The following is a 27952-nucleotide window of genomic DNA, read 5'->3' as shown; positions in this document are numbered from 1 at the left end:
TTGGACATGAAAAAATAAGACAGCTCCTGAAAACATGCCCTGTGTCTTTTGGAGCAAAAGTAAATATAAGACCTGGTCTTATTTTCTGGGAAATACGGTAATGCCCATTGACTATCCACGTGTTCACTCTCATTTCCCAGCCTTGCTAAGTCAATTTGGGCCAAGTGACTGGTTCTGGACAATTGTCTGTGAGCAGAAGTGATGTCTGCCGATTTTAGGGCCAGTTTGGAGTTGATGGTCTTCTCCATTATCTTTTCTCCTGCTGTGGGTCCCGGTGGTAAAGCTCTGACATTTGAGGGCTACCAGACCCTCATCAGACGTTGTGAGACAAAGAAACCTTCAGTGGGTTCAGCCGTGGAGATTTGGGGGTGGTTTGTTGAGGCAGCTAATGCTAATGGCCCTGCTGCCTACAGTACTACTATTATTTCCACTTATGGAGGCCAGGTCACTGGCTCAGAGCCACACAGCTATGGGCAGAGCTAGTGGGCAGAGCTGGAACTCAAACCCAGGCTGGACTTGCAAGGCCGGTTTTTAGAAACTATACTTACTTCTCCTCATCACAGCCTGTCCCCAAGCGCTGCTGTCACATCCGATATCTTCTGAGAACGTCCAGCAGGAGAGGGCCAGGGGGGCAGCTGGAATAGTGAGGCCACTTAGAAAGTCTGGTGTGAAATCCTGCCATTCTGGATTGCACTGAGCTGTTGCAATACTCTAGTTTCACTCCTGCCAGTGATGGTTGGTCATGATAAGCAACACCCAATGAGGAAATGACAGCTCACCTTTGCTCGGTAGAGGTTACAGCTGGTGACTGGAACCCTCATTCTGTAGATGGATTTACAAGGGATGGATTCCTCCCAATGTTGCTATTTCATTCTCAGCTCTCACCCGCTTGTCCCCCAACCCAGAAAAGCAGTACTGAAAATTATCAGCTCCAGAGATAGACTTGGGCTCAAATTCCTGCTCTGCCACTTACAGGTTGTGTGACTTAGGCAAGTCACTTCGCCTCTCTAAGCCTCAATTTCCTCATCTGTAAAATGGGGATAGCAATACTAATTCCTCATAGGATGGCTGTAAGCATTAGAGATAATGCATGTAACGCACTGAGCACAATGCCTGGCACAGGTAAGACTGTTATAACAAAGGCAGGCTCTCTTTCTTCCAGGTGAGATAGGGAGTTATCAGAGGAGAGGGAATCAGCGTACAAATTCACACCAAGATCATCCATGTTTATTTACAAATAGGATACATACACAGGAATCACTGGGACATCTTAGGAACCTCAGAGCGGGGAACACACTTTCATCCCTGTACGCCTCTTTGCTGGGCTCCCTCCTGACTCAGTTTGGGCTCGCTAGAAAGGGGCTTCTGACACTTTCTTGCTGGAAAGCCTGTAGGTGCACTGTAGGTTGGGCTCTCGCTGCTTCTCATGTTCACATCCGCCTGTCCCAGTCGGCCGTGGACAAGGTGCTGTGAGCCTCTGCTCAGTCATTCATGTCGAGACCAAACTCTGGATACAACTCTTTGGTGGTGACACCTCGGATCACAGCTGAAAAGAAGGATGAGTGTCCAGTGGGAGGAGTGGGAGAATGGCCAAAGCCTTGACCCACCCAGGACTCATTCTTGCACCTTCTTCCTGCTCCCTAGTTGCCAAGATAACCCTGCTGCTACTCCTCCCAGGCCCCTCCACCATGGGCCCTGCCTCCTGGCCACCCCAAACTAGACTCACAGAACCCTCACCCCAGAGGAGTCAAACAAAGCTTCCCTGGACAGTGACACAGAGTCACTGAGGCATGTGCTGAAAATGGAAATGTACATTTACATTGTATCCAGGGCCTGCTGAAAGCCCCACTCCTTAGCCTGGCTCATGGGCCATGCCCTGGCTGTTTGGTGACATGCTGTTCCTCCTGTGCCCTCAAAGGCTCTTCTTTCCTCCCATGGGAAGGGCTCTCCTCAGAGGGCCCCCGACCACCTTATCTCACCCCACCTGCCACCCTATCCCTACCTCAATATTCTCAATCTCTGCGATTTGTCTCCTTCATAGCACTTAACACATTTTATAATTCATTCGTGTTCCTTTACTTAATGACGATTCCCTTTCCCCACGCTAACACCAAAACAGAAGTCACGCGAGAACAGAGACCTTGAAGTGTCTTCTTCTCCCACGTGAGCCCACGCCCTGGACAGTAGCACAGGGTAGACAGGATTGAAGCTGGGGTCTATCTAACAGGCGCTAACGCCCTCACCATTAGGACTCTAGCCCCTCACGTTCCTGTCTTTCTGGGCACTGCCCATCCTCCTCTCTTCATCCATCTGTATTTCCCTCCTGGTTTTCTCCTTCCCCTCCTTTGGGACCCATTTCCCACTGAAACACAGAGAAACCCTCCCAGCTGCGGAATCCTGGATGCTGACAGGCAGTTCTATGACGGTGATAAAACTCCTGCAGCAGCTGGACCGATAGCCCCTGCCCTGAACACTATTGCAAATGGTCACCGGCCACAGTGCCCACCAATCCAAGCCGGGTGACGCATCTGCGGCCACCTACACGAGTCCTTACCTCCCAGGTGGGCTGTCCGAGCCAGCGCAGACACACAGGTATCTGTGCCTTGGCTAAGACCTCTGGTTAGTGAGACTGTGTTCAAGGAAGAATAAAATACCCCTGTAAGTCATACAGAGTCGCCCTCGCACCTTTTGTCTCTATAGCAAGTGAGTCACTTGAGGCCAGGATGGTGTCTTAATCAGTCTGAGTAGGCCCCAGGAGACTGGGAACCCTAGTCTTCAGGGCAGCAGGTGGGCAAGCCCATGCTCAAACCTGCCTGCAGCTCCAAAGCAGATTCTACAGTGGAGGGAAAACTCCCCAGGGAGCTGTACGGCGGCTTCGCTAGGTGACCGGAGGGCAGGGGCACTCAGAGAGTGGGGCAGCTGTGAAGGGTGGGAGGGTTGGCACGTGAGAAGGCCCAGGAGCAGAATGCAACCACCCCTGGGGGGATGGGGACTCCTTCCAAGCCCTGATGCTCCCCTGGAGTCCCGCGTCTCACCGAGTTTGCCCAGCAGCATCTGGCCTACGTCCTTGATGTCGTTGTACTCGTGCAGCTGGGAGATGTGGTCGTCCAGTTCATCCACACTGTAGCCTCTGGGTCAAAGGGTGGAGAGAGAGAATCGTTAAGAAAGCTGATGAGGACGCAAGGTTCAGAGAGTAGTGAGGCATGTACTTAACAAATGGTCACTAAGGGCCTACTAGGTGCACTACACTGGGGACATAGAGATGGCAACACAGACGCTGCCCACTGAAGATTACAGCGGGGCAGGGGTCAGCCCCTGCTACATGCTCCCTGTGCCCTTAGGGAGGAGTCCCAACCACACTGCTACTGTGACCCTGGCCACAGCTGGGCACATCAGTGGCTCATCAGATCCCCTCAAGTGTGAAATGCACATTCAAAAGCTGCTCAGTCTGTGCCACGTGGCTGGAGCAAGGGGTGTGAGAACACACAGGAGTTGTGCAAGAACCAGCACCTCCCAGGCACTGAAAACCCCACCTGCAGAGACAGAATGGAGTCCGGATGCAGACAGGTGCGGAGCCGAGAATGTGGGCCCTGGAGAGAGACTGGGAGAGCGATAAACTCCATTCCTGCCAGCTTTCCAGTCCTCGTTCTTGGTCCACCCAGCCTGACCACACCCGACCCGAGAGGCCACTGAGACACCCTGAACCCAACGGTACGGTTCTGTTTTATGCTGAGCTAGTATGACTGGGTTGCAGTTACCGGACTCGAGTTAAAAGTTATCTGAATTATACTGAGGAACCCAGCAAGACTCACTCAGATATTAACTGGGAGAGCTCCTCGTCCAGCACGTCCCTCTTCTCCTTCAGTTTCTGAATGTCAAGGTGCACAGAATCCTCGTTGGCCCCAGCAGCCTGGCCAGACTTGGGAGATGGCCGCTGAGTGGCACAAAAAGTCATTAGCCAGACGGAGCCATTGTCCACCATTCAGAACCTACAAGTTGTCCCCAATAGCCACTCCCCACGTCTCCTTGGTAACAGACACCTCCCCCCACCCAAATAAGACCACATTTCCCAGCTCCCCTTGGAATTAGATGTGGCCCTAAACCTAAGTTCTGGCAAATGGCACTTAATCAGAAATGGTGTATGCAACGTGACACTGGAGCTTAGCAGTGTCTTGGGTGATGAGATAGATACCACGTTGAAGATGAGGTGCAACAATACAGAGCCCTGCGTCCCTGATGACTGTTTAAAGCCATTATTTTGGGGGGGTTTTCATTCACTCCCAGCCAAGCCCAATTCTAACTCAAGGACCATATCTGACTCCAAAGAATCCACGTCAGGTCTGCTTGGATTCTTCTCTCAAGTCTGTGATGTTGCTGGGTTTATTTCATTGGATAACAAAATCTTTCTCTGGGACTACAATTCATCTTTGCCCTTTCTGCCTCTCAAAGCTGCGAAGGCCAGTGCCTGGTACGCCGCTACTGTTCAGGAAACGTGTGTTGGATCAACTGTATGAACGCTATCAGAACAGATGGAGGGAGACGTGGTCCCAATCTTCCAGCCAGTCAACAAAGACTACCAGGAGCTGACAAAGCCTCCACGGGTTCAGCAATGGAGAAGACAGCAAGCCGGGCCCCTGCCTTAATGGAACCAATAGCCTAGTCCCAAATATAAAACACCGAACAACTATGCTCTTCTTCCAGAGATCTCCATTTAAAGTTCTACTAGTTCTACTCACAGGTCAACTTCATCAGAAAGGCCTTCTCTGACCACCCCATTTAAATGGGTACTTCTCAAAGAGTCACTGTCCCTTTGTCCTGATGTTTTATGACATCTGTCACCACCGGACATGTTATGCCTTTCAGTGAAAATAGTTTCCTTTCTCCCCCCCTTTCTTCTGCCACCCCCACCCCAGTTCAAGCCGTTGTTTCTCAGTCTAGTTGTGTAGCCCATGGTGGTATTGAGTCTTGCGCTTCCCCAGGCTGAGGCAGTGGGGCACAGGTCAGCCACTCACAGCAGCTCACACCACCTCCGGCTGCTCACGGCAGCCCAGCTCCAGGAAGAGCAGTTGATCACAATCTTAGCTGTAGAGGGCGCTGCTCACTGGCTCATGTGGTGGGAATAGAACCGGAGGCCTGGGGAATTAGGAACTCGGCACTTCTACAGCCTGAGCCGCGGGGCCAGCCCGGAAATGTTATTTTCATTGTCGGCCTTACACCACTGGAGTGTAAGCTCCATGAGGGCAGGGACTTTGTCAGACTCACTGCTGATTGCACTGTGTCTACTGTAGTACCCGGCACATAGTAGGCATTCTATAAAATTTGTCTAATGAATGCATGAATTACAAATAACTAATCAACTAACTACAAGTCTCAAAAGCGCTTTGAAGTTGAAGTACAGTGTGCTACAGGAGTGTCTGACAGGGTCGCTGGCCTGAGCTAGAAGTGGGGGTGAGGCTTCTCTGAGAAGCTCAATTCTACAGGATGAGTAGACATCAGCTTGGCAAAAAGCTGGAAAAGTATTCCAGACAGAGGACGGACAGTATATCCAGATGCCCTAAGACGGGAGAGAGCACATGTGTTGGAGGGAATGAGAAGGGTTTACGTGTGGGTGGGACGGGTGAAGGAGGGCATGGTGCTGTCGAAAAGAACCAACCACTTGTGGTGCTGTCAGGAAGGAGCGAGAGCCCCCGTGGAGAGCCTGGGGTGCCACTGACACAGACAGGGCACTGCTTCTTCCTTGAAGCTCGGTGGGCACGAGGAACAGAAGGGGAAGGGCTGAGAAACAACCCGAGTTTCTTCGGCTACGGGGAAACCTTGCAGAGGGCTGGGGGGGTGTCAGCTGCTGCGGGGATGGAGAGGACGGCTGGGAGCAGCAGCACGTACACGGTGGAGGGTAAGGGGGCGCAGGCATACTCACAGGGGATCGGAAGGCCCCGCCGCAACTTTTGGAAAGTCCTGGTTGAGTCCTGGAGAGGAATCCGAGGGAAGAAAATGGCTGATTGGACCTAGCGTCCGCTCCGGGAAGAAGGGGTACTGTGGGGGTGCTGGAGGAGTTGGGAAGTCGGAGCTACCGGCACTGGATCCGGTCGGGAAGGGGGCAGATACGCCCCCGGGATCAGGGTGGAGATCCTCGAGCAAGGAGGGATTCTGGTAGGATGCAGTGTGTAGGCTGGGTCGGGGTCTCGCGGTGATCGCTGGGATGGGAAAGTCTGGGGCAGACTTGTGGGAGTCAGGTCAGGGATGGTGAAGGGATGAGTTTTCCCCCCGCTGTCCGTTCCTAGCCCACCTCCTGAGTCCTGGGGTCCGGGGCCCCCGTTTCGGGGGGGTTTGCTGTGCAGAAGGGTCCAGGGCGAGGGACCGAGCGCGGCCTCTCAGGTCCGCCGGTTAATCTGAATCCCGCGATAGAGCCCAAGAACGGTCATACAGCGAGCTGCGCGCGCACCCTGAGCCATAAGGCCCCGCCCCTCCCCGAGGTGGGCGGAGACAGCGTCCGCACGCGCTACTTTGTGACGCCTTTCTCATAGACCAATAGGATTAGAGAATTGAGGCCCCGCCCACACCGCTGCGCTTAGTTACCCCGGCTCCGCCTTTTGTGGCTCATTTTCACATTTGCGCGGTGGCGGCCGGAAGCACTCCGCAGTGGGTGTCGGGTTGTGGCTCAAATTGTCCCGCCTCCTCCGCCCCGGTCCCGGGATGTCGGAAGAAATCCGACAGAAGAAATTGGCTGCGGCCAGGAAAAAGGTAAAACGTGCCGGGTCGCGGCTCCCTGACCCAGCCCAAAGCCCCTCCGACGGCTGGGCCGTGGCCAGAGTATGTGCTGCCTCGGAGGCACACGGGGCAAGCCCCTCGGAGCCTGTTGGCTCCCCACCAAAATCTTCTCACCAGTCCCACCCCCCCACTCCCCGGCAGCCCAGCCCCCGCCCTCGCTTGTCGCTCCCGGGTGACTTTGGGCCGGTAACCCCCTGGACTCCCGGCTCGGCCTTAGTCTCCTGCGGCCAAGAACCGGACCTTCTGGGCTCCCTGGGCTCCCTGGACTCCCAGTTGCTAAGGACCTCGGTCCGGGCCCTGCGCTCCCTTCCCCCTCCGCGGAGCGGCGACTCGGGCATCCTCGGGGAAGAGTGGAATGTAGTTACGTCACAATCACCCTCGGAACCGTCTTTACAGCCGCGAGCCAGGTGTTCGATCTAAAGACCCAGCCTCCTAGTGTTTTCGCTCTCTCCGTTTTCTTTGGTCGCGGCACACATTTCCACCTTGAAGGGGACTCGGCACTCTGGGACCTAGATCGGAGAGGTGTCAGGCTTCCTGTACACTGTACCCCATCCTTAGACACTGATAGCGTGAAAAGCCTACATTGCACTAGTGATCTCAAAACGTTGACCACATCTCTGGGTGGCCATGGGAAGAATGTGTTTAGTTTGGTTTCCTCCCGTTTCCAGTCCCCAGCGAGTGTTTCTCATTTTTAATCTGAATTCTCTACCCCACGTTGTAATCATGCCCTATGATCCTGAGACCAGATTCGCCCTCAATCAGTGTTCTTTGGGGTGAGCTCTGCTTATCCTCCGTGGAGCAGATGCCGAGAAACTGCTCTTCTTCACAGCTGGGAGTCGTCCCCAAATCATCATCTCAACCTGGGGGGCTCTGAGTGCCACACGATAAATAGGGGACTGAAGCATCGGTTTTGCTGGAGTCTCTTGAGAGAGAAAAGGCCTTATATACATATACATAGATTTGTAAGATTGTAATAGACTTGTCTCAAAATGGTGCTTGAGTTGTCTTTGTTACAATCCCAGGATCACTAGGGGTGTGTCTTCACTGCCTTCTACCATTGGGCTACATTGATGTCAAAGTTTGAGAAGTACCGCTGTGCATCTCTAATAGATGTATAAGAAAGGACCCTCGTGTCTGATCACTTAAATGTTTACTTTTCCACCGCTGCCTCTGATTTTGCCCCCGGGCAGCTGCCGCTTTATGGCGTAACCCCTGGAACTCAGGGTCAGAAGACTGAATTTAAATTCCATTATTGCCTTTTTGTTTTTTTAAAGGCTACGTGATCAGTGCCTTTCTTCAGCCATGAAGTGAGAATTACAACACCTTGTAGGGTGGTTGTGGCACCCCATCAAATGGCAAATACGAGTATTTTGTAAACTGTAAAGTAGGATGTGAATACAGGGCTTTATCGTTCTCGTGAGTCTTACTGCTTTTCCTTTCTGCAGTTGAGAGAATTTCAGAAGAAGAATAATCTTGTTCCTTCAGGAGCCAAGAAGAAAAAGAAGAATAAAAATGTCAATAACCCTGAGACAACCACTTCTGATGGTTGTCACTCGCCCGAAGAGGTGAGTCTTGGCTGGCCAGGCTACTGGGGATAGAAGACTAGAACTTAGTGGTTAGATTGTGGAAGAAGTGTCAGGTACTGGTTAAGAAGTCTGGGTTTGAATCCTATCTCTCCCTCTGCTAGGGATATGATTTGGGGAAATTCTTTAAGCTCTTTGGGTCTGTTTCCACATCAGCAAAATCCGGGTACTACTGTCTTACTTACCCTTATGAAATTTAAATGATACTGTTTTTTCTATATGAATCCCTTCATACAGAGCCTGGTGCAGAGTAAACGTTCAGTAAAGGGTAGTTGCTATTGGACTTCCTGCTCTGGTGGTTTTCCTCATCCCCAGCCTCAAGGGGAAGCCACTTACTATCAGGCTCTCCCTTTAGGAAGCACAAAGGAGCCCCCGGGGGTGGTGAGGAGAGCCCCAGGCACTGGATTAGGAGTTTCGAGTCCATCTCTGCCACAGCTTGCTGGGTAACCTCAGGAAAAGGACTTCCTCCCCTGGGCCTCAGTTTCTTCATCTGTAAGATGATATTGTTGGGTCTTCCAAACTTATGTTTTAGCTGTAATCCCCTTTGGTCAAGCAAACCTTTACTTGGAAATCTGGGTTTCAAAATGGAGATGAGGGTCTGGAGCCCTGCCAGGTTCGCCTCTAGCACCTTGGGCCTGAGGAGAGGGGTTAATGGGCATATTCAGAGCTGCTCTGGTCAGGTGACTCCACTCTTTGTGAGTGCATCGTTCAGGGGACTTTTCCATCTGTTCCTTGGCGCTGATTTCTGCCTCTGGCAAGGCAGCAAGCGGCTGTTTGGAACGATGGCACAGGCCATGATGTTGACCTCTCTCCTCCAGCGTTCTATTTCCTGGAACCCATCTCTTCTCCCTTCCCTGACCCTCTTGCCTCTCTCTAAGCCACTTTTCTCTTTCTCTCCCTGCCCTTGTTTTTCCCTTTCTGCCTCCTGTAGATTCAGGACATTCTGAAGGTGCTGGTGTCCGACCTTAACCGCTCCAATGGGGTAGTGCTGCCCCCATTGGACAAGTGGAAGGTGAGGCATGCCGAGATCCCCTCTCTGGCTTGCTCTCTGTCAGCTCTGCACGCCCCCAAGGCTTCTCTGGTTTGGGGGATACTTTGCTTTCGGCTTCTTTTGTGTTGCTGTCATTAACCCTTGGCCTGTTCATGTCTGCTTTTTCACCTGCTTGGTTGACTGGGTTGTTTTTTTTCTCCCCCCATATCTTTTAGCATCTTGGAGAAGTTGAGATGTACCTTGAAGTTTTGTGTTTTTTTTTAAATTAAAGTTTATTGGGGTGACAATTATTAGTAAAGTTACATAGATTTCAGGTGTACAATTCTGTATTACATCATCTATAAAGCCCATGGTGTGTTCACCACCCAGAGTCAGTTCTTCTTCCATCACCATATATTTGTACCTTGAAGTTTAAAAGTAGTTTGGGAATAGTTTTCAGAGCAGGTATGTGGGATTTGGGCTTTTTGAGCCTCAAGTGTGAATGTCCAGTGGTGCTCTCAGACTAGAGAGATTAAATAAAACTAAACCTTCAGGTCTTGTCCTGTGGGCATCTGTCCCTAAAAGACCCATAGACCACAGAGCAGTTGGTGGTTTTTCGAGATGACTCATTCATTTTGGCTTGAGAGTTGGCAACCTAGGATTAAGAGAGAGGGAGTTTGCATTGTAGTTACAAGTTTTGAGATTATTTTTTCAGAGAAACTAACTATAAGAATATGAGGTTAACCAAACAATGGGGGATCAGGACGTCCTGCCCCTAGTCTGTTTCACAAATCAGCTGGACACTTAACCATATTCAGTGCAACCGTGGTAGCGGAGGTACTTGGCTAGATGCCGGAGAAAGTAGGGGAACCAGAGAGAATGCCCACTGAGGGAGGCAGGCTCCGCTGAAAGAAGCAAGATAGGATGTGGCAACATTCCAAATGCCCAACTGAGGGAGAGGTTGGTTTTAAGTGGACTTAGAGCTGGAGGGGATGGCATTTGAGGTAGCATTCATCTCTGTGGAGAGAGGGGGAAATGGGAGTCCCAGGCCAAGGGCGTGGTGCAGGTAACGGCCAGGAGCATGAGCTCACGGAGCATAATCTGTGTTTATCAGGAGATGACCTTTTCCGGATGTGATGTTGGCACTTCCTCCTTAATTAACTTCCTTGGAGGATGCCTGCCAGGCCAGAGGAGTAGGGCGAAAATGGCACCAGATCCTGTTGGAGATGGGCATGGCGAGAGGGGCTGGGACTGGGCCCTGCTGGCTGGTGTTAGTCTTTCAATCATCAGGACTGCTCACGCCCAGTCGGTCCGGTCTCTGTAGGTGCTATGACTCACCTTGTCAGCTCAGAGGAGACGCTGTGTAGCACGGAGAGGGCAGCACCGGCCCAGAAGAGTCCTGAAGCCGAGTCCTTATGCTAATGTTCTGTGCCCACATCACTCTGTCCTCCTGGAAATGAAGACCCAGACCCCATCGTCCCTTCCTGTTTCTAAATCCTCTCTTTATCAGTAACTATTTCCCACTAAAAGTTTTCTATTCCAGTAACGCAGGCCAGTGATTGCAGCATCCTGGGCTGAAATGATAGCATTTCCAGAAATGGGGACTCATGGAGAAATAAAAAATGTTTTTAATGGAATAGGACATTTGAGAGGAGTGGAGAATGTTTTTGTGAAAACTCCAGACTTAGCTACAAGACTTAAAATTACGAAATAACTTGGTTGCTCACAACATACTCAGGTCATGTATATTTAAGTCCTCAGAAAAAGACTTTTTCCCCCTTCCGAGCTTTCTTGTGTCTTACGCTAGAGATCAGTGGGAACCCAAGAGAGACCCAGCGCTGGCCAGGGCCCGTGCCTGGCAGAGTGCCCACCTCCACCAAAGTCTCCTGCCTGAATCCCTGCTCCTAACCTGAGCAGGTTAGAGTCAGTTGTACAGGTTGGCAAAGCAACACCAGGTTCCAGGGTCAAAGGTCACAGCTTGGACAGTAAACACGCAACTAGCTTGACCCAACCTCAGCTTCCTCAGGCTTTGTAGCACTGGCTCTAAGGAGGGCAGCAGGTTGGGGTCTCCAGAGGCCAGGGCTGAGGGGTCTAGAGAGAGCAGGCAGCTGTCTTCCCCCCAAGAGAGGTGCAGCCTCTTCTTCCTGGATCCAGTTTCGCTGGATAGGCCTTGGCTCCTCAGCGCTCTTTCCTCATCAAGCTTCAGTGTGTCACCCATCTTCCCCATCTCTTTGCCCATTTTTCCTGTTGGATGTTAGCTCTCTAGAGTCAGAGGCTTGGACTAAGTGTCCGGCCTGAACCTGGGGGGAGGCTCGGTGGGGCTCTGGTCAAGCAAGTGTGTCCAGTTGGGGGAGACAGAGCAGCTTCTCCATGGCTCCTGGTCCTCAGGATTGTTCTTCAGGAAACCGAGTCAAAGGGTAGACATCTTCCCTTTGGTTTCTTAAGTGGTTTCTTGGTTGGGGAGGTATTTGGAGCTAGGAGGTTGGGGTGGTGTTACTTTTTCCCTCTAGGAACAGGGAGAGGCTTCTAGTTGGGCAGCGTCTTTTCCAGAGAAGGCCTGAGTTGAGCAAACGCAGCCAGTGGCGGGGGAGGAGTGAAGGGAGGAAAAGAAGGTGAGAGAGGAAAGAGGCAGAGAGCTGTGCTGACCACATCTCCTTCTTTATCACTGCTACCCTCTGCCCAGCAGGGGCCCACGGTGAGGGTCACTGAGGCACAGACAGGCTTTCTGGAAGAACAGTGCCTTCCTTCTCCCTGACTTGGCACACCTTCCTTCCACCTGCTGTGGCTGCCACAGGTCAGACCCTGGTACTGTCTTTTGCTGAGGCCAGTGAGAACAAGGCCCCCGTGTGTTCACAAAGGAGGTCGTGCCGTCTTCTTTGAGCTCTGGCTGGCCAGAAGCTCCAACGCAGCCCCAGCCTTGGGCGCGCCACAGCCACACCCCAGAGTGGCTCCCAGCATGTGTGACTGTCACTCTGACTGCAGCAATACCTGTCCTACCCGCTCCGCACCCCCGCATCCATGGCAGCAAGATGCCGTCTTTCCCGCATGACCCCCTAACCCCTTGCTCTGTTCTGTGACAGGCGCCCAAAGACTGTGCCGCTCCTGCAGCAGCACCTGCTGATGACACCATGTCCCCTGACGGTGTCGTTTACCAATGTGCTAGTCCCCCCCGTGTCACTAGCATGGCATCAACTCAGGTTTGTGCCTCTTCCCCCTTTGCCCACTGCCCCACTACATGTGCGCCCTTCCTCCTCCCCAGAGGACTGGACCTACTATGGACTCTTCCCCTTTATTCAGGTAGCTTGGTTCCTAGGGCCAACCAAGCACCATTCCTGAGGCCTGGGATGGGGGAGGCCAAGACCAGATTTTTCCTTAAGCTTCGGGAAGATGGAAGGTTGTCGGAATGAGCTTGGCTCGCCCCATCCCCGGGTCGTTCTTACCACACGTTGAATGACCACCTCATGCGTTTTTTCCCAAACAGAACTATGATGCAGAAAATGGTCCTACTGCTCTGGAAAAAAGCACGTGAGTGTCTCCTATGGGGGCAGCCGTCCCAAGGCTGAGGGAGTCAGGCAGGCCGCTGCCCATGACCCTTTCTTTCCCATCGAGCCTCCTGCACCCCTGACTCCTGTGTTCGTCCCCAGATTTTCATCTACCGAGGGCCTGCGTCAGCTTTCGCAGCAACTCAATGGTCTTGTTGCCGAGGTACCCCAGAAACTGGAGCCTAGAGGGGGTTGGAGGGGCAAGAACAATATGATAGAAACTGAGGCAGAGGTTCCTAAGAGGAAGGGAAGGTGCTGGGAGCAGCCCGCTGGGCTGGGTAGCGTGTTTAGCTAGTCATGCCTTCTCGAGTCTCCTCTTTGAAGCTGTGCAAATGCAGGAGTTGGACCACAAGATGGGTTACGTCATTTTATCCTGCTGCAGAGAGCACAGGATGAGAGCTGCTTAGGAGGGGTGGGGTAATGGGGAGATAAGGACCGGGAGAGGCTGGCGCAAAGGGGTTACAGGAAGAGGGGGCAAAATTAGGCAGAGAAGACAGGAAGTCGGAGGGCTTTGGGCATGGAGGGGACAGAGAGCATCTCCATGTGAGTTTCTTCTCTCTCCTAGTCTGCGTCCTACGTCAATGGGGAGGGCCTAGCATCTACTACTGATGTAAACGTTCTGGAGGTGAGTGGCCCTGGACGGTGGCCCAGTGGCCCTGTAGGCCAGCCCCTCCCCCCAAAGCAGGGGCTGGGTGCCCCGCTGCCAGCTGAGACAGCCCAGACACCCCCCAACCCTAATGATTGCTCTTTCTACCTTTCCCCCTACTCTTCCTCCAACTCCTCCTTTCTGCATGCGCCTCAGAGCCGGTACCAAGAGCTAGCTGTAGCCCTGGAGTCCAGCAAACTAGAAAATAAACAACTCAGTAGCAAGATAGAGGAATTGGTAAGAGTCCAGGGGGGGGTCCCCTAATTCCACACTGCCAATTTGGGGCTCTGAAGAAAGGGGCTTGTGGCCCCTGGTGCCAAGGGAGAATGGGGTGCTGGGGGCCTAGGTCTCAGCTGGAGGAACCCTAGAACACGGAGCACGTGGTATGGCTTTTTCTGTGGCTGCCTTCTTTGCCTGCTCTCTGTCCTCTAGCCAGCCCTGCTTGAGCCCTCTCCATACTTGCCCTGGTTGCTCTATTGCCTCTGAGGAAAGCACTAGCTTTACTGTTCTGTTCTGGCCCTGACTCTGCCCCGAATTTGCTGTCTTTGACCTTGAACAAGTCACTTCTCTCTGGGCTTCAGGTTCCTGAGGAGGTAGAATTAAAGGGTCCACATAAGCTCCAAAGTATCAAAGACTTAAAGGTCCTTTTCATTCCTGTGTCTCTGCTACTGAGAACAGAACCCAGTCTGTGGTGTGTGCTCAGTAAATAGTCTATGAATGAACGCACCCTTCCAGACCATGAGCTGGCAGAAGGGGTAGCCTTCTCTTCTCAAACCCCATTTCTAGAGGTTTATGTCCTTGCCCTCTCACGGGAATGTGGATTGAGATGATCATTGCTGTAGCTGGGAGCAAAGCTACCCAAGACCCAAAGTCTCTGCTTGAACTGCCCCATGAACTTTCCCTTTAGACCCCATTCCTGGCCCTTGCCCGTCCCTCTTTCTTGGTCTGGGGAGCGTAGTAAGGGGGACAGTTTCAGTTATCTTCCTTTGATTCTTCCCACAGGAACAACAAAACCGGGAAACTCTGGATCAACTAGGAAAAGTAATGTGATTTCTTTGCTCATTATACATGGCTGAGGGGTTTGGGAAGGACTTAGACATAGAGGCCCGTTCTTATCTCGCCTGCTCCCAGCCTGCAGAAAGAAAGGGCCTGCCTCACCCTTCCCTGCCCCACCCCAATCTGGCCTCATTGGTGGGCCTGTCCGAGGCTATTGGTGGCATTCTGGGGGCATGTCGTTTGCTATGTCATCCGTGTCTTCTCCCAGTAAGATAACATTTCTTTTTTCCTACAGGAAAAGAAGGAATGTGAGGAAATGATTGCGAATGAAAGAGGGTCTCTGAGGAAACAACTACAGGTGAGTGGAGTGGAGGGTATGCCCTCATGTCCCCTAGGGAACATTTCTTTTCCTCTTTTTCAGCACTTGTTTGGCTTTTCTCCCAAAGGTTCATATCCAGACGATAGGGATACTAGTGTCTGAGAAGTCAGAATTACAGACAGCCCTGTACCATACTCAACACGCAGTCAGGCAGAGAGAAGGTGGGAATCTAGCCGCCCTGTCCTCCTTCAGCCCAGCAGCACATGGGCAGACCTCCAGTGGCATTCCTTCCTTGGGCTCCATTTCTGCCATTCCAGGAATGGCCGAGGAGTTTGCTGGTCGCCTGCAGTCTTCCCAGCAGCGCATCAAAGAGCTGGAGCGGATGGTGTCTACCTTGTCCTCGCAGCAGAAACAGGCGAACAGGGTGAGCCTAGCAGCCCACCCAGCCACTGGAGGCGCAGCTGCCCCGAAGGGGGACAGCCTCAAGGTCCCTTCTGTAGGGTAGAGTGTCTTGCTGCTCAGAACGCAGCACAGGCCATATCTCGCTGCTTTGAGGTTGTGTGGTTGTTAGAAGGAACCCGGGGGTGAGTTGTTTGCTGTGGGGGTTGGGGTGCACTGTCTCCCCAGCGAGCACTGGGTGCCAGCCCTAACCCAGCTCGCTGTGGGCCTGGCCAGGAGTGAGGTGTTTGGGCTGCACAAGTAGAGAGCAGTGTTTTCAGCGTGTCATCCTGTGTGCAGAAAGCGAAGAGGTGTGTGTGAGAGGGATAACACAAGCCGTGTCCGAAAGGGTCCGTAAAACCCAGGGGAGAGGACCACGGGGGCTGGGAGACATGTACCTTCTCAGTGCAGCCCTATGTCAGTGTATCATCCATTCAAAAAACGAACAAAAGATTACAATACAAATTTAATTTCCCCTCTTATAATGCGCTCCCACCCCAGGAAGAAAATGGGGTTCAAGAATCAGACAGACCTGAGTGTTCAGTCCTAGCTCTGTGATTTTAGGCAAGCGACTTAACCTCTGATGCTCCGTGTTGTTCACCTGTAAAATGGAGACAACAATAGCAAGTGCCTCCTGTGGTGCTTGTGAGGATTAAAAGGGTTAATACGGTGCCTGGTAAGCGTTCAACAAAGGTTTAAAAGTGACGATGGTAATAGTAACAACAACAGCAGTATTATCTGCTATCTCTGGGCCTATGTCAGCAGCTGCGAATTAGATCTCTCTACCTGCCCCTTCCACCCTTACCGGGTTCTTATCAAAAGCAGAGGAGAACGTGGGCAAAGAAGTGCTTTGAAAACCCGGAGTGACTCCGGGTGAGGAGGTGTTCCTATGGAGTTACTGTAGCTGCTGTTAGTCTGAGCTACGTCTCCTGCCTGCCCAGGCCTGACCTGGCCTTTTTCTATTTGCAGCAAAAGGACGAATTAACCAAAGACCGGGACACCCTCACAGTGGAGCTTGTGAAGAGAAAGTAGGAAGGGGGTGGGGGGAGTTGGGGGGCCCTGGGCTGGGTGATGTGCTGGGAAGTGGGAGGGCCACGAGCAGCATGGTGAGGCAGTCGTCCCCGTGGATGTATGCAGAGCCAGCTCTAGTCCCAGCTGTGTTACCGACTTAGGCTTGGCCTCATGCAATGCATATCCTCTCTGTGGCCTGTCACTTGTGACTTTTGATCCCTGGGCCCCTTCCAGTGCCACTATTCTGTGGTTCTTTGGTGAGGGCAGTGGGGCAGTCACCAAAGAGGTCCTTTCTGTTCTTTATTCATGCCTTTTCCCACTGCCCCTGGTCACAGCTATACCATTGATGACCTAAAGCAGCAGAAATCAGAACTGGAGGAGAAGCTTCGGGTCTTGATGACCGAGAAGTCGGACATACAGACTGGGACGGAGGAGCTGCAAAAGAAGCTGGAGATGTCAGAGCTCCTACTGCAACAGGTGAGGAGCTGCAGCCCCAGGGACTCCAGGCCCTGCTGCCCCCCCACCTGCCCCCTCAGCCAGGAACTAGAAAATTTAGATCCTTCTTCTGGTCCTCCACAGAATCCTCTAGATTTTGGTTAAAAAATCTATAACGTGGGGTCCTGCCCAGAACTGCGGGATCAGAGTCTCAAGGATAGGGCTTATTTATTGTTTAAAGCATTCTGGTTGAAAACCATCGTTTTATAGATAACATTTACCAGGCTAGCCCATGAATCTGTTTACTTCTTTTTGGGGCCAAGCCACCAGGTAATCTGGGTGTCTGGGTCAGAGAGCTCCTCTTCTTCAGTTTTCCTTCGCACTGAAAATACCCTGCCTTCATGTAACTTCCTTCCACTGGGGTCTGTCTTCTCTCCAGAATAACACAGGAAAAGTGGCATCTTTTTTCCAAGACAGACCTTCATATACTTTGAAAGAGGGTGTGTGTGAGTTCCCCGTCCTTCCTACCGTGTTTCCTCGAAAATAAGACTGGGTGTTATACTGTATTTCCCCGAAAATAAGACCAGGTCTTATATTTTTTGCTCCAAAAGACTCATTAGGGTGTGTTTGCAGGGGATGTCTTATTTTTTTTCATGTACAACAATCTACACTTATTCAAATACAGTCATGACATCTTTTTCTGGAACATCATCATAAGGTACTGAATGTGTCCGTCTGGCTGACGATCTTAACTGGGGCTTATTTTCGGGGTAGGTCTTATTTTCGGGGAAACACGGTAAGATCTTTTTGGAGCTTAACAGCCCCAGCTCATTCAACCATTTCTCATGCTATCATCCTCTTGATTGCTCTCTCCTGGATGTGACCTGATTGTCAGCGCTCTGATCTGGCCTGGGCAGCAGACAGCTCTTACTCCCTCCTCTCCTCTCCTCCCATTCATCCATCCACCAGGGGGCAATCTTTATGCCTGGTCCTGCCATCGGCAGTCTAATAAATGGGCTACCAGAGATAGAAGGAGTTAGAGCTTAAGGGTGTTTTGACCCAACCACGCCACTTTGAGGACCAGCACCCGTGTGTAGCCTTACTCATTATAGCCACCTAGGTAAAGGTATGCTGACAATATGCTATATTCATATATAGGACTACTATGCAACTATTACAAAAATTAAATATATCTGGTATGCAGCAAAGTGGAAATAAGTTGTAGAACCACATATGATAGAACCATAAAACAACACAACTGTAATGTGCATTCATTAAACATGTTTGTATATGTATAGAAAGGGTCTGGAAGGATACACATCAGATTGGTGGGATGGGGGGCTAGAGGAAAGGTTGGGAGCATTTTGAACACTTACTGTCTGAGTAGTTTACAGTGAGTATTTAGTAGATATAAACCTGATGGACGTGGTACAATAATCTAAGGAAAGAAATCTTTTTTGACCCTGAGTTGCACGTGGTTCCTAGCTCAGACCCTTTTGGGGAGACACTGCGTGGAACAGCCCGGGTCCCCCAGATCTAAGCTCATTTTTCACCATCCAGTTTTCTAGTCCTTCTGAAACCCCTGCTGATGGCAAGCAGCAGTTACAGGAGGCCCTGGAGGAGCGTGCACAGCTGGAGCTACATGTGGGCCAGGTGAGGCTTTGTACAGGGAGGGGTGCGGAAGGAGAGGACCCCGGTGACCAGGAGCAGGGGCGGCCCAGTGGCAGCCCCTGCTAATGTCTACACTCATTCTTGCAGTTGCAGGATTCGCTGAAGCAACTGCAGGTGGAGAGAGACCAGTATGCAAAGAATCTAAAAAGAGAGACTGACGTTTGTTACCGAAGGATGCAGCAGATGACAGCGCAGGTCGGTGACGTGACCTTCTCGGATAGGTCACCCCACTTTAGACAGGTCACTTGATCTTTCTGGGCATCTGTCAGATGGGAATCCGATCACTTGCTGTATGCAGCCACAGGCAGATGGGTGTGTTTTGTAGATCGGGGTAGAGAGGGAGATGGTCGCCTGGCCATTCCTCCATCCCCTCCCTCCATACTTTCCTTCCCCCATGCTTTGGGCAGATGCGCAAGTTAAGTGATGAGAAGGATCACAGCATGAATCAGGTGCGGGAGCTGGAGGCCAGCTTGGCTGAACTGAGGAACCAGATAGGTAAGCTGAGGTTGGAGTGATCTGGGAGCAGGATTTGTCGGGGGAACTGATGAGGGGGGCTAGCATGCCCCCGAGGAGGCAGGTGGATGGAAGGGCATTGTGGCAAAGGGAAAGAGGTCTGTACCAGGAATTGGCAAGTCTTGTAATCTCACTGAGCCTCAGTGTCCCCATGTGCAAAAAAAGGGTAGAGTGCCCACTGTCAATCACCACATTGCCTTGCACATAAAAATGTAAAGATCTCTATTTGAAAGTGTCTTGAAAGATTGAAGATCACGTGAGCGTGAGGAATTACTAGTCAGGAAACCAAGATTTGGGGTGAGGAGGCCGAGTTAGGAGCCGTGGATCAAGAATAGGGTTTTTGAGATTATAGAGGACAGAGGCCCTGATGGTATGCTTCCTTTCTCAGCCGTCCCTCCACCCCAGGACCCCCCAGCAGGGCCCTCAGAGATGGAACAGCAGCTTCAAGCTGAGACAGAAAAGCTACGAAAGGAACTGGAGAGCCTGGCAGGGCAGTTGCAGGGCCAAGTAGAAGACAATGAGGGTCTGAGTCGCCTGAATCGAGAGCAGGAGCAGCGGCTGCTGCAACTAGAGCGGGAGGCCGAGAGCTGGGGGCAGCAGACCGAACAGCATAAGCAGATCCTGGAGAACATGCAGAGTGACCGTGTCACCATCAGCCGAGCACTATCCCAGAACCGCGAGCTCAAGGAGCAGCTGGCTGAGCTGCAGAACGGCTTCGTCAGGCTGGTACGCAGCCCCACCTGCCCGGCCTGCCTCCACCTTGTCAAGTCCTTAGGCACAGGGCGAGACACAACCCCTCTGGGCCTTTGTTTTTCCACGTTTAAAATGGGGTGGTGCAGGCCCTAAGTGAAGTGGTGCCTACTGAGACTCCCTATGACCCAGAGAGCCCTGCTCCCATGATTTTCCACCCTTCTCTGAGCTATGGGAGGGGTATACCATGTTCTGGGGTCTCCACCTGCATTGGGTGGCTGCTGATGACTTCTCTCTCTCCAGAGCAATGAGAATATGGAAATTACCACCACGCTGCAGTCAGAGCAGCACACCAAGAATGAGCTGGCCAAGAAGCTGGGCCAGCTACAGGAGAAGCTGGGGGAGCTGAAGGAAACGGTAACCTTGCCCCAGCTGTGAAGGGCTCGGGGATAGACACCAGCCTCTGGGGGCCGGGAAGCACTTGGGCAGGGATGAGCTGGGTGCCAGGGCCGGAACAGAGGCAGCTCCAGCGTAGAGATACAGGTTACCCCAGAGTTCTCCAGAGCCTGTGACTGCTTGTTGCTCCCTGCCATCTGAACTTTAGAGGTGGGTAACCCTACATTGTCATCCCTCCTAGAGGCCTTGAGCCCAATTAGAGAAGAGATGTGGACGGTGGACGACGGGCGGCTCCTCGCAGTGAGCCCTGGGTCCTAACCGCAGCCCCACTGGTTGCTGTTCACATCACATCTCTAAGCCTCAGTTTCCTTAACTAAAGGGGAGACTAGCATTTTCCTCATAGTGGTACTGAGGACGCAGTGAGAATCAGGCACGTACAGTGTCAGGTATTTAGTGTAGATGTTGGTTGGTGCTCTCTGCTTTTCCGTCTGGCTTCGAGTTAAAATAGGTGGTTACTAGGTGTGAGGCTGGGTGCGGGTGACCTGGGGTTCTGGGCAAGGGAGTCAGTCACTGAGGCCCTGGAGTGAGGACGTCGGTCCTGGGCAGGTGGCCGAGCCCCTCCGTGGTTACCTCAGGCACAGGCTCAGAATCGGGAAGCAGGCCACCCCATGTCCTCACTCCCGGGGGCTCCTTGCAGGTGGAACTGAAGAAGCAAGAGGCCCAGAGTCTGCAGCAGCAGCGGGACCACTCCCTGAACCACCTGCAGCAGCACGTGGCCGCCTGTCAGCAGCTGGCAGCGGAGAAAGAGGTGCTGCACAAGCAGGTCCTGATGCAGACGCAGCTCATCGACCAGCTGCAGCAGGAGGAAAGGCAGGGCAAGGCGCAGGCCGACATGGTCCGCCAGGAGCTGCAGGAGGCCCAGGTGAGGGATTTGAGTGCTGGGCCCCGAGTGGGAAGGCCTGCAACCCGTGTCCTTTCTCACTCTCTTTCCTGGTCCCTTAGGGGCACCTGAAAGCTGCCCACCAGCAGAACCAGGAGCTGCAGGCCCAGCTCAGCCTGATGGCTCTGCCTGCGGAAGGTAATTGGGACTGGCCCGAGGGAGCGGACAGCCCAGGGCGGAGGGGGACTATTAGCAGCGTAGGATTGAGTTAGAAGAGCCCTTAGGACGGCGAGTCCATTTCCTCCGGGGACTGGCAAGCCCAGGGTCGCACAGCGAGGCGGGGCAGAGCTGGGCCCTGTTGCTGGGCTGCTGCACCTCCTTTGGGGGATTGACCCTCTGGCTGCCCAACAGGAGACGGACTGGACAGTGAGGAGGACGAGGAGGCTCCCGAGCCAAAGCTGAGCATACCGGCGGAGCTAGATGGCCCAGAGGCCATGGTGAGCCGACCTCCCTGCCCCTTCCCGTCCCACCTTCCTGCCTCTCAGGTCCCTCCCAGACACCCTCTTACCTGTTGGCTTCCGCCCTCTGCCTTCTCTTGATCCCCCACCTCCCCGGGGAGCCAGTGGTCAGCCACCGTGCAGTCCTCGAACCACAGGTGTGCCCAGAGGCCCCGAGGGGCAGAGATCCTCTGCCTCCGCGCCCCTCCGTGTCCTGAGCATTTCCGTACAAAAGCACACACGCACCTCTTGCCCTCAGGTGGCATTTTTAAACTCGGCCTTAGCCAGTGCTCAGGAAGAGCAGGCACAGCTGCGCGGGCAGCTGAAGGAGCAAAAGCTGCGCTGCCGGCGCCTGGCTCAGCTGGTAGCCCCGTCCCAGCGTGAGCTGGAGGAGGCCCCAGGCCCCAGCACTGGGCGGGAAAGCGTGCCTGTGGAGACCCACCAGACCCTCCAGGTGGCCATGGACAAACTGCAGGTGAGAGAATCTCCCCCAGCAACGGGCGGGCGGGCTGTGGCGCGGTGGGAGGGACCAGCCGCTCCTGAGCCTGCTTGTTGGCCGCAGAGCCGCTTTGTGGAGCTCATGCAGGAGAAGGTGGATCTGAAGGAGCGGGTAGAGGAACTGGAGCATCGCTGCATCCAGCTGTCTGGGGAAACAGACACCATTGGTGAGTGGGAAGGCCAGGGCAGGGGCGCTGTGTGGTGGATGGGGAGCCTGACCGCTGAGCCCTATCCACCCGCCCGCCCTCTTGCAGGAGAGTACATTGCCCTTTACCAGAGTCAAAGAGCCGTGCTGAAGCAGCGGCACCGTGAGAAGGAGGAGTACATTAGTCGGCTGGCTCAGGACAAGGAGGAAATGAAGGTAGAGGCCCTGACCATCTCTGCAGGTGGGGGTAGGAGCAGGCGTGCGGGTGCTGAGCGCCTCTCCCTCCAGGTGAAGCTCCTGGAGCTGCAGGAGCTGGTGTTACGCCTGGTAGACGAGCGTAACGAATGGTATGGCAAGTTCCTGGCGGCTGCCCAGAACCCTGCTGGTGAGCCCACTGCAGCACCCCCAGCTGCCCAGGAGACTGGTGCTGCGGACAGCCAGGATGGTGAGTAGAGCCCTTGGGAAAGGCAGGCAGGCAGGTAAGAGCTCAGCTTGCACAGCGCTCTGAGCCCTGCCTCCCTTTCTCCAAAGATCTTCGCGAGGTGAGCCTCGCTGACAGTGGGGAGCCTATCCAGGGAGAGGCCCTGCAGGGCTTGGCTACCCCTGAGAACCCCACCGCGCAGCAGATCATGCAGCTGCTACGAGAGATCCAGAACCCCCAGGAACGCCCAGGCTTGGGCAACAACCCCTGCATCCCTTTCTTCTACCGGGCCGATGACCACGACGAGGTGAAGATCATGGTGGTCTAATAGCCCAACACTAGCAGACAAAACTGGACCATCTCCACCCCATCCTGTCCCTTTACCCTTTCCCGGTTACCCTTTGATCCCTAGACTAGCAAGATAGGACCCCTGAGAAAGGGGTATGATGAACTCCCTACACCTACTCGGGGAGATACACACTATGGACCCCTTGGCCCCTTGGCCAGGGCTGTCTTAATCTCTGGGCAGTTACTAGTTTCGGAAAAACGAAGAGCCAGAGGTAGTTTATTTATGAGGCTTCTCCTCACCCCCACCAAGCAGTCCTTCAGAGGGGCTCATGCACCCTCTACTCAGAGGCACTTTGGGGCATAAGTGCCCCCCTCGCCCAGTTAGACAACTGGGCAGCACTCTCACAAGCCTGGGGACAGTTGGGGCTCACCAAGGTCGGGCACAGGCATAGCTGGTGGTGGGGTGGGCTCCCTCCCTCAGTGTATATATTATATCTATGTAACATTTTGTACATTCTGGGAGTAGTGCAGCCCCCTATATCATAACGGAGGTCGGAGCTGGCAAATGGGGAGCAGTTTCTATTAAATATTTGGGGGTGAGGGGAAACTTATTTATTGATAGTATAGGATAGAAGGAGACAGGGACGGGGGTTATGCCCGGGTGACTTGACTCCTGTTTTTTTTGCTTTTTATTTCGGAATAAATGGATTTAGCCATACTGCTTGGCTTTGCATGTTCCTGTTTCGGGTCACTGGGTCCTAGGTTCCCTGCCGTGGGCTGAGCAGGGAGCAGATCCTGGCAGCAGAGGGCAGGTTTCTGCACTGTGTCTGAGCATGTCCAGTGGGCTGGTAGAGATGTGGGCCTGGTACTGCATGCTGCTTGGTGAAGCCTGGGGGGACCTCAAGGGGATGGCCGTGGGGCTCTAAGGGGCAGTCCTGGCCTAATGGCCGGCAGACCCGGAAGCCCTGATCTAGATTTGGGGAGGGAAAGAGGGTGCAAGCACTCAAGAGCCCACTTCCAGGCCAGGTGGTTTCCGTTCCGTGACCCTTGACCCTGCCCTCTCTGGGGGCCTGTTTGTCCTGTCCTTCCACAGTGCCCGCCAATGCCCCACATTATCCCTTCAGGCTGAATTAGTGGCCCTGTACCCTAGTGACCAGAGCAGGGTTCACAAGACAAGGACCTGCTAACTTCCAGGTGCTTTCCTAGTAGGCCTTGGAAAGGACGGGGCCTTGTTTCACCACTCCTTACAGCACCCTAGCAATAGCTGGTCCCTTCCATATCCCTGAACCCTCAAGTTTAAACCTTCACCTCTCCCTGACTGCCACAGAAAACACAAGCCAGCAGAGGACACACTGTTCCCCATTGTCCAGAAATGGGTTTTATTGTCAGCCAAGAGACAGCAAGACGTGGTGGTCAGAACCACACAGCTTCCTGTACAGCACCTCCACACTCGGGGGAGGGATGGGAAAGCGGCAGAGGGGGGCTGGCTGTCCACGGGCTGGGCATGACAGGGAGGGTCATCGGAGGTGGCACACTTGGAGAGGGGGATGTCAGGGTGACAGTGTTCCCTTGTAATTGGGCCACAAGACTCCAAGGACAGCACGGTGATTCCCAGCATTAGAGGCGAGGCTATGGCGGCCGTGTGTGTGTGTGTGTGTGTGTGTGTGTGTGTGTGTGTGTGTGTGTATGTGTGTGTGCGTATTTTATATATATATATATATATGTATGAGTATTTATAGATATTTATAGAACGGGCAGGAGCAATACCACAGAAGGGGGCACAGTTTTCACCAACGTCACGCTGGGTATGTCAGCTCACCACTACAACAAACTAAGTCACAGATGAAGGGGGGCGGCTTTGAGGCTGGGAGCCATTGTCAAGTCACAGAACAGCCGTCCAGGCAGGCTTGGAAAGGGAGGTCTCCGAGGAATAGAAGGGATCTGGTTAGAGGTCGAAGGGGGGCCTGGGGCTCTCAGGACGGGATGGACTTGCCTGACCCGATCGGCTGGCAGTTGGAGAGAAAGCAAAGAAAGAACAGGAGAGAAGGAGGGAGAGCTGGTAAGGCAAGGGAGACCGAGCCCAGCAGGGGTGGGACGAGAGGGCAGGGGAAGAAGCAGCAGGTGGGTGTGGGCAAGGGTTCTGGAATAGAGGAGAGAGACGAAAAGGAAGGAGGAAGGGAGGAGCTGGAGATGGGTGTGGGTCAGAGCTTCACAGGGGTCTGGGGTGGGGTCTGGGCTGGAGGCTGGGGCGGCCCTCCCCCTGCCACGCACACTGGTCTCTCACACACCACCAGGCAGCGCACCCACAGCTCTAGACACGTTCAGACCCGTCTGGCTTCCCTCTTCTCTGGTCCCCTTATCTTGCAACCCACTGGCCCAGGGCCGCCCCTAGCCTCAGGGAGTATGGGGCTGTGAGCCCCATGGAACAGCCACCAGGCCCGATGGAAAAGACAGGAGAAAGAACACTGTTTGAACCAGGAGGGCAAAGCGAAAAGGATGGCTGGAGGGAGCACTGGAGGCCCCTCTGGGTGGGCAGAAAGCCCGGGAGTCCTTTGAAGGGACTCTAGGGAGGCAGGGAGGGTAGGCAGCCGGATACCAGGGGCCATAGGTTTATAAGTCTAAGAGGGGAGCCTCAGCTGGTCGGGGGACCGCAGGTCGTGTAGGTGAGGCTGGGCCCTTCCTGCTGAGGAAAAGCAGAAGAGCGAGAGTCAGTGGCAGGGGCAGAGTGGCAGGCAGGTTCACTGGGTGAGTTTTGTGACTCAGCCACGGTGGAACTCTGAGAAGCTGACTTGCCCAGGTCAGCAGACTTAGTCATCCCCCTGGCTGAAGGGTGTAGGCCACCCCTCGGAGCAACAAGCTCCCCATGGGGGAGAAACCACCCCCACAGACTGGGGCGGGGGGGTTTATCTGGAGGCAAAGATGCTGCCTTCAGCTGAGCGCTATTGAGGTGTGACAATACCAAGGAGGCAGGGGCAGCGACTGTGGAATCCTGCCTTGCCTGGGAGCCATGTTCTGGGCTGATGGTGTGGACAGGACCTTCAGGCTTTCAGAAATCATCAAACAACCAGAGCCTTCGGCCCAGATCGCTGCTCAATTGCTGACACAATAGAGGTGGGACTCTGACCTCCTCTGCCCTGTTGTGGATTTGGTTCCCAGAGCTACCAGGCTGCAAGCTGGCTGCCCTGCCCCAGCAGCGTGGCTCAGATTGGGGAATGACTATGGTACCCCCAGGGTGAAGTTCTAAGGTTTCTGCTGCGTGAGTCCAGCCCCACATACAACTCCCTCCAGGCTCCCTGCCTCGACACCATAAACCACGAGCTCTCTGTCCTCTGACAGCTCCAGAGAGCACCCATGTCTGCCAGCTTGGGTGTGGAGCCTGTCCCAAGATCGCCCCAGGCTCAGCCATGGAGGTCTTGAGCAGTGGCACTGAGTCCCGAGGCTCGCTGAGAAGGGAGGTGAGAGAGCCAGCTGGCAGTGAGGACAGAAAGAAGAAAGAATAAGTCTGGAGCTGCAGAAGGGAGAGGGAGGGGAGCCTGGCTCTGAGGTCCCAGGTGTGCCCCCCAATGTGGAGCTGGTGCAGCAGGGGGCAGACACACCATTCATGCAGCAGGCCGAGAGGCATGTACCTACCGTGACTGACGCTCCTCAGGGGTCACTGATAGTGATTCTGAAAGACAGCACGAAATCAACATGGCAGTTCACACGCACGGACGGGGCAGGCCTGGGGGTGGGGGACACGCACACGCACACGCCCGGGCGTGCACACACATGCTATGAGGCCCCAAGGCCCAGCATGCACACACTGACACACATGCCCACAAACAACACGCATACACCTCCCGCACCTCCCACTGCCCAGCACCCCCACTGGCCGGCACGTGCAGCACAGATCTGGGGCATGCAGCCACTTGGCACACTGAAGCACACGCGTGGGCTGAGTCACAGCACAGAAGCTCGCCCGCACACAGGAGGCATTTGCACCAGCTCCTTCCACACTCGTGCCTGGTGTGCTCAGAGGGCTGGCCACCTGCACTGCTCCATATGGGGCAGGTTTTGCTTTCTTAGGGGCCAGCTGTCATTTCTCCACCTAGGAGCCTTCCATGGCTCCCTACTGTCCACAGCATTGAGTCCTCATGAGTTAAACTCTTCTGTGGACTTTGAAGTTTCTCCAACCTGCCCCACTGTACCCACTGCAATCTTTGCTTACTCTTCCTCATTCTATCTGCCCTCCACTCTGGCCCGTGGCTCTCTTCAATGCGTCCCACACCAAACCTTTACCCACATGGCTGCTCCCTACCCATATGCCCTCCAACTGCTTACTACCTGAGACGTAGCTCAGTCAGCCCCCAGACCTCACTGAAGTCAAGCTGCCTCAAAGCTCCCCCAGATTGCTCTCCTCCCTGAGGCAGGGCTATGGTTGACCCAAAGTTTCCCGTGTGTTAGCAAGTCTGGCGTTAGAGCAGATACCAAATCTTACAGTTCCCGTATGTCACACCTCAGCATGTCAAGTACCCTTAAGAATCTGAACTCACATTGGAAGTTAGCCAAGTGCTCCTAGAGCCCCATTTGCAGTTAATGCAGCATCCTTCTAGCCACTGTCTCCCTTGATCCCCACACCAACCCTGGGAGAAAGGCAGAACGTTGATTTTCATTTGATAGAAGGGACACTGAAGCCCTGGAAGGGGACGTGACTTGCTTAAAGGCCCAGGGTGAACCAGAAACTCTGCACTCCACTCCAGTGCTCTTGACCAACACCATGCTTCCAACTTTGGTCATCTGATCACCACAGAGTAAGCCCGAACTCTATCTCATTTGGGGTTCATGGAAGCACGACCCGTGGCCCTACCCTCCAGCCATCTGGAAACATACATGGATGCTATTGGTCTGATGTGCCCTTCCTCAGAAAACATGGCCAGTGGAAACAGGGCAGACTGAGTTAGATTTAGAGTGAGCTTCCTTAAAAGAGGGTCATGGATCAAGAAGGCAAAGCCAAGGGATGAAGTAGAATCCTTCTTTCCTGGAAATCTCTGGGAAAGGGGCAGCCTTCACGCACTCCTGCCCCACACCCACCATGTTGGCCCAGGCCAGGTAGAGCCAGAGGAACAGAGAAGGAAAAGGCCATCAGACTGCCCCACGGCTCCCATACCCCCTTCCCAGCTGTTCCATGTCCTGCCCCATGCCTGGGAGCCATTCTTACACTCTCACACCTGTGTGCACGCCCACACACACCACCACACACCTTGCT

General features: G+C 53.7%; 3 protein-coding genes across 42 annotated transcripts in view; 1 reads left to right on the top strand and 2 right to left on the bottom strand.

Moving 5' to 3' along the window:
- Window positions 1–1205: 1205 nt before the first annotated feature.
- On the bottom strand, window positions 1206–6522 carry SWI5 (SWI5 homologous recombination repair protein; the record flags this gene model as incomplete). Its single annotated transcript, XM_081066720.1, has 6 exons — window positions 1206–1546; window positions 3036–3130; window positions 3813–3934; window positions 5918–5966; window positions 6287–6370; window positions 6443–6522. The coding sequence occupies 6 exons, from the start codon at window positions 6520–6522 to the stop codon at window positions 1482–1484; spliced, it is 495 nt and encodes a 164-aa protein (XP_080922846.1). The 3' UTR covers window positions 1206–1481.
- A 103-nt stretch (window positions 6523–6625) lies between these two features.
- On the top strand, window positions 6626–23429 carry GOLGA2 (golgin A2). Of its 26 annotated transcripts, XR_013994518.1 has the most exons (28): window positions 6626–6741; window positions 8214–8333; window positions 9283–9363; window positions 12402–12518; window positions 12803–12846; window positions 12966–13026; window positions 13429–13488; window positions 13666–13746; window positions 14512–14550; window positions 14801–14863; window positions 14952–15045; window positions 15142–15248; window positions 16232–16290; window positions 16609–16750; window positions 18269–18361; window positions 18467–18574; window positions 18787–18874; window positions 19281–19618; window positions 19886–19999; window positions 20676–20900; window positions 20981–21056; window positions 21270–21355; window positions 21615–21830; window positions 21918–22020; window positions 22108–22214; window positions 22287–22443; window positions 22530–22995; window positions 23309–23429. XR_013994518.1 is itself a non-coding variant. In XM_081067279.1 (27 exons), exons 1-27 carry the CDS (start codon window positions 6694–6696, stop codon window positions 22745–22747), a joined length of 3045 nt encoding a protein of 1014 aa, XP_080923405.1. In that variant the 5' UTR covers window positions 6626–6693; the 3' UTR covers window positions 22748–23429. The 26 variants fall into 26 exon arrangements, 17 of the variants coding, with proteins under 17 accessions (XP_080923405.1, XP_080923393.1, XP_080923395.1 ...); XR_013994515.1 differs by lacking the exon at window positions 12402–12518; XR_013994517.1 differs by lacking the exon at window positions 13666–13746.
- A 628-nt stretch (window positions 23430–24057) lies between these two features.
- Window positions 24058–27952, bottom strand: part of DNM1 (dynamin 1) — a 40472-nt gene continuing 36577 nt past the window's right edge. For 4 of the 15 annotated variants that reach the window (XM_081065753.1, XM_081065755.1, XM_081065749.1 and 1 more), the window contains one exon: window positions 24510–24713. In XM_081065753.1, the coding sequence (XP_080921879.1) occupies window positions 24653–24713 (61 nt within the window). In that variant the 3' untranslated portion in view covers window positions 24510–24652. Of the gene's footprint in view, window positions 24714–25167; window positions 25391–26337; window positions 26375–27952 lie in introns of those variants that run through there. The other 11 variants (XM_081065750.1, XM_081065752.1, XM_081065751.1 and 8 more) reach the window with 8 other exon arrangements.

This window comes from Rhinolophus hipposideros, assembly GCF_964194185.1.
Source record: "Rhinolophus hipposideros genome assembly, chromosome: 11".
In the NCBI taxonomy this organism is placed as follows: domain Eukaryota; kingdom Metazoa; phylum Chordata; class Mammalia; order Chiroptera; family Rhinolophidae; genus Rhinolophus; species Rhinolophus hipposideros.
Note: the sequence above shows the minus strand (reverse complement) of the source record. Positions and strands in the feature narration are given on the sequence as shown.

What these genes read in the sequence shown, in the direction of transcription:
- GOLGA2 (XM_081067266.1), top strand. Translation starts at nt 6,694, where the DNA reads ATGTCGGAAGAAATCCGACAGAAGAAATTGGCTGCGGCCAGGAAAAAG. An exon ending in ACTGCTCTGGAAAAAAGCAC is followed by an intron (nt 12,847 to 12,965) that starts GTGAGTGTCTCC and finishes GTTCGTCCCCAG; the next exon opens with ATTTTCATCTACCGAGGGCC. An exon ending in GTGGAGCTTGTGAAGAGAAA is followed by an intron (nt 16,291 to 16,608) that starts GTAGGAAGGGGG and finishes CCCTGGTCACAG; the next exon opens with CTATACCATTGATGACCTAA.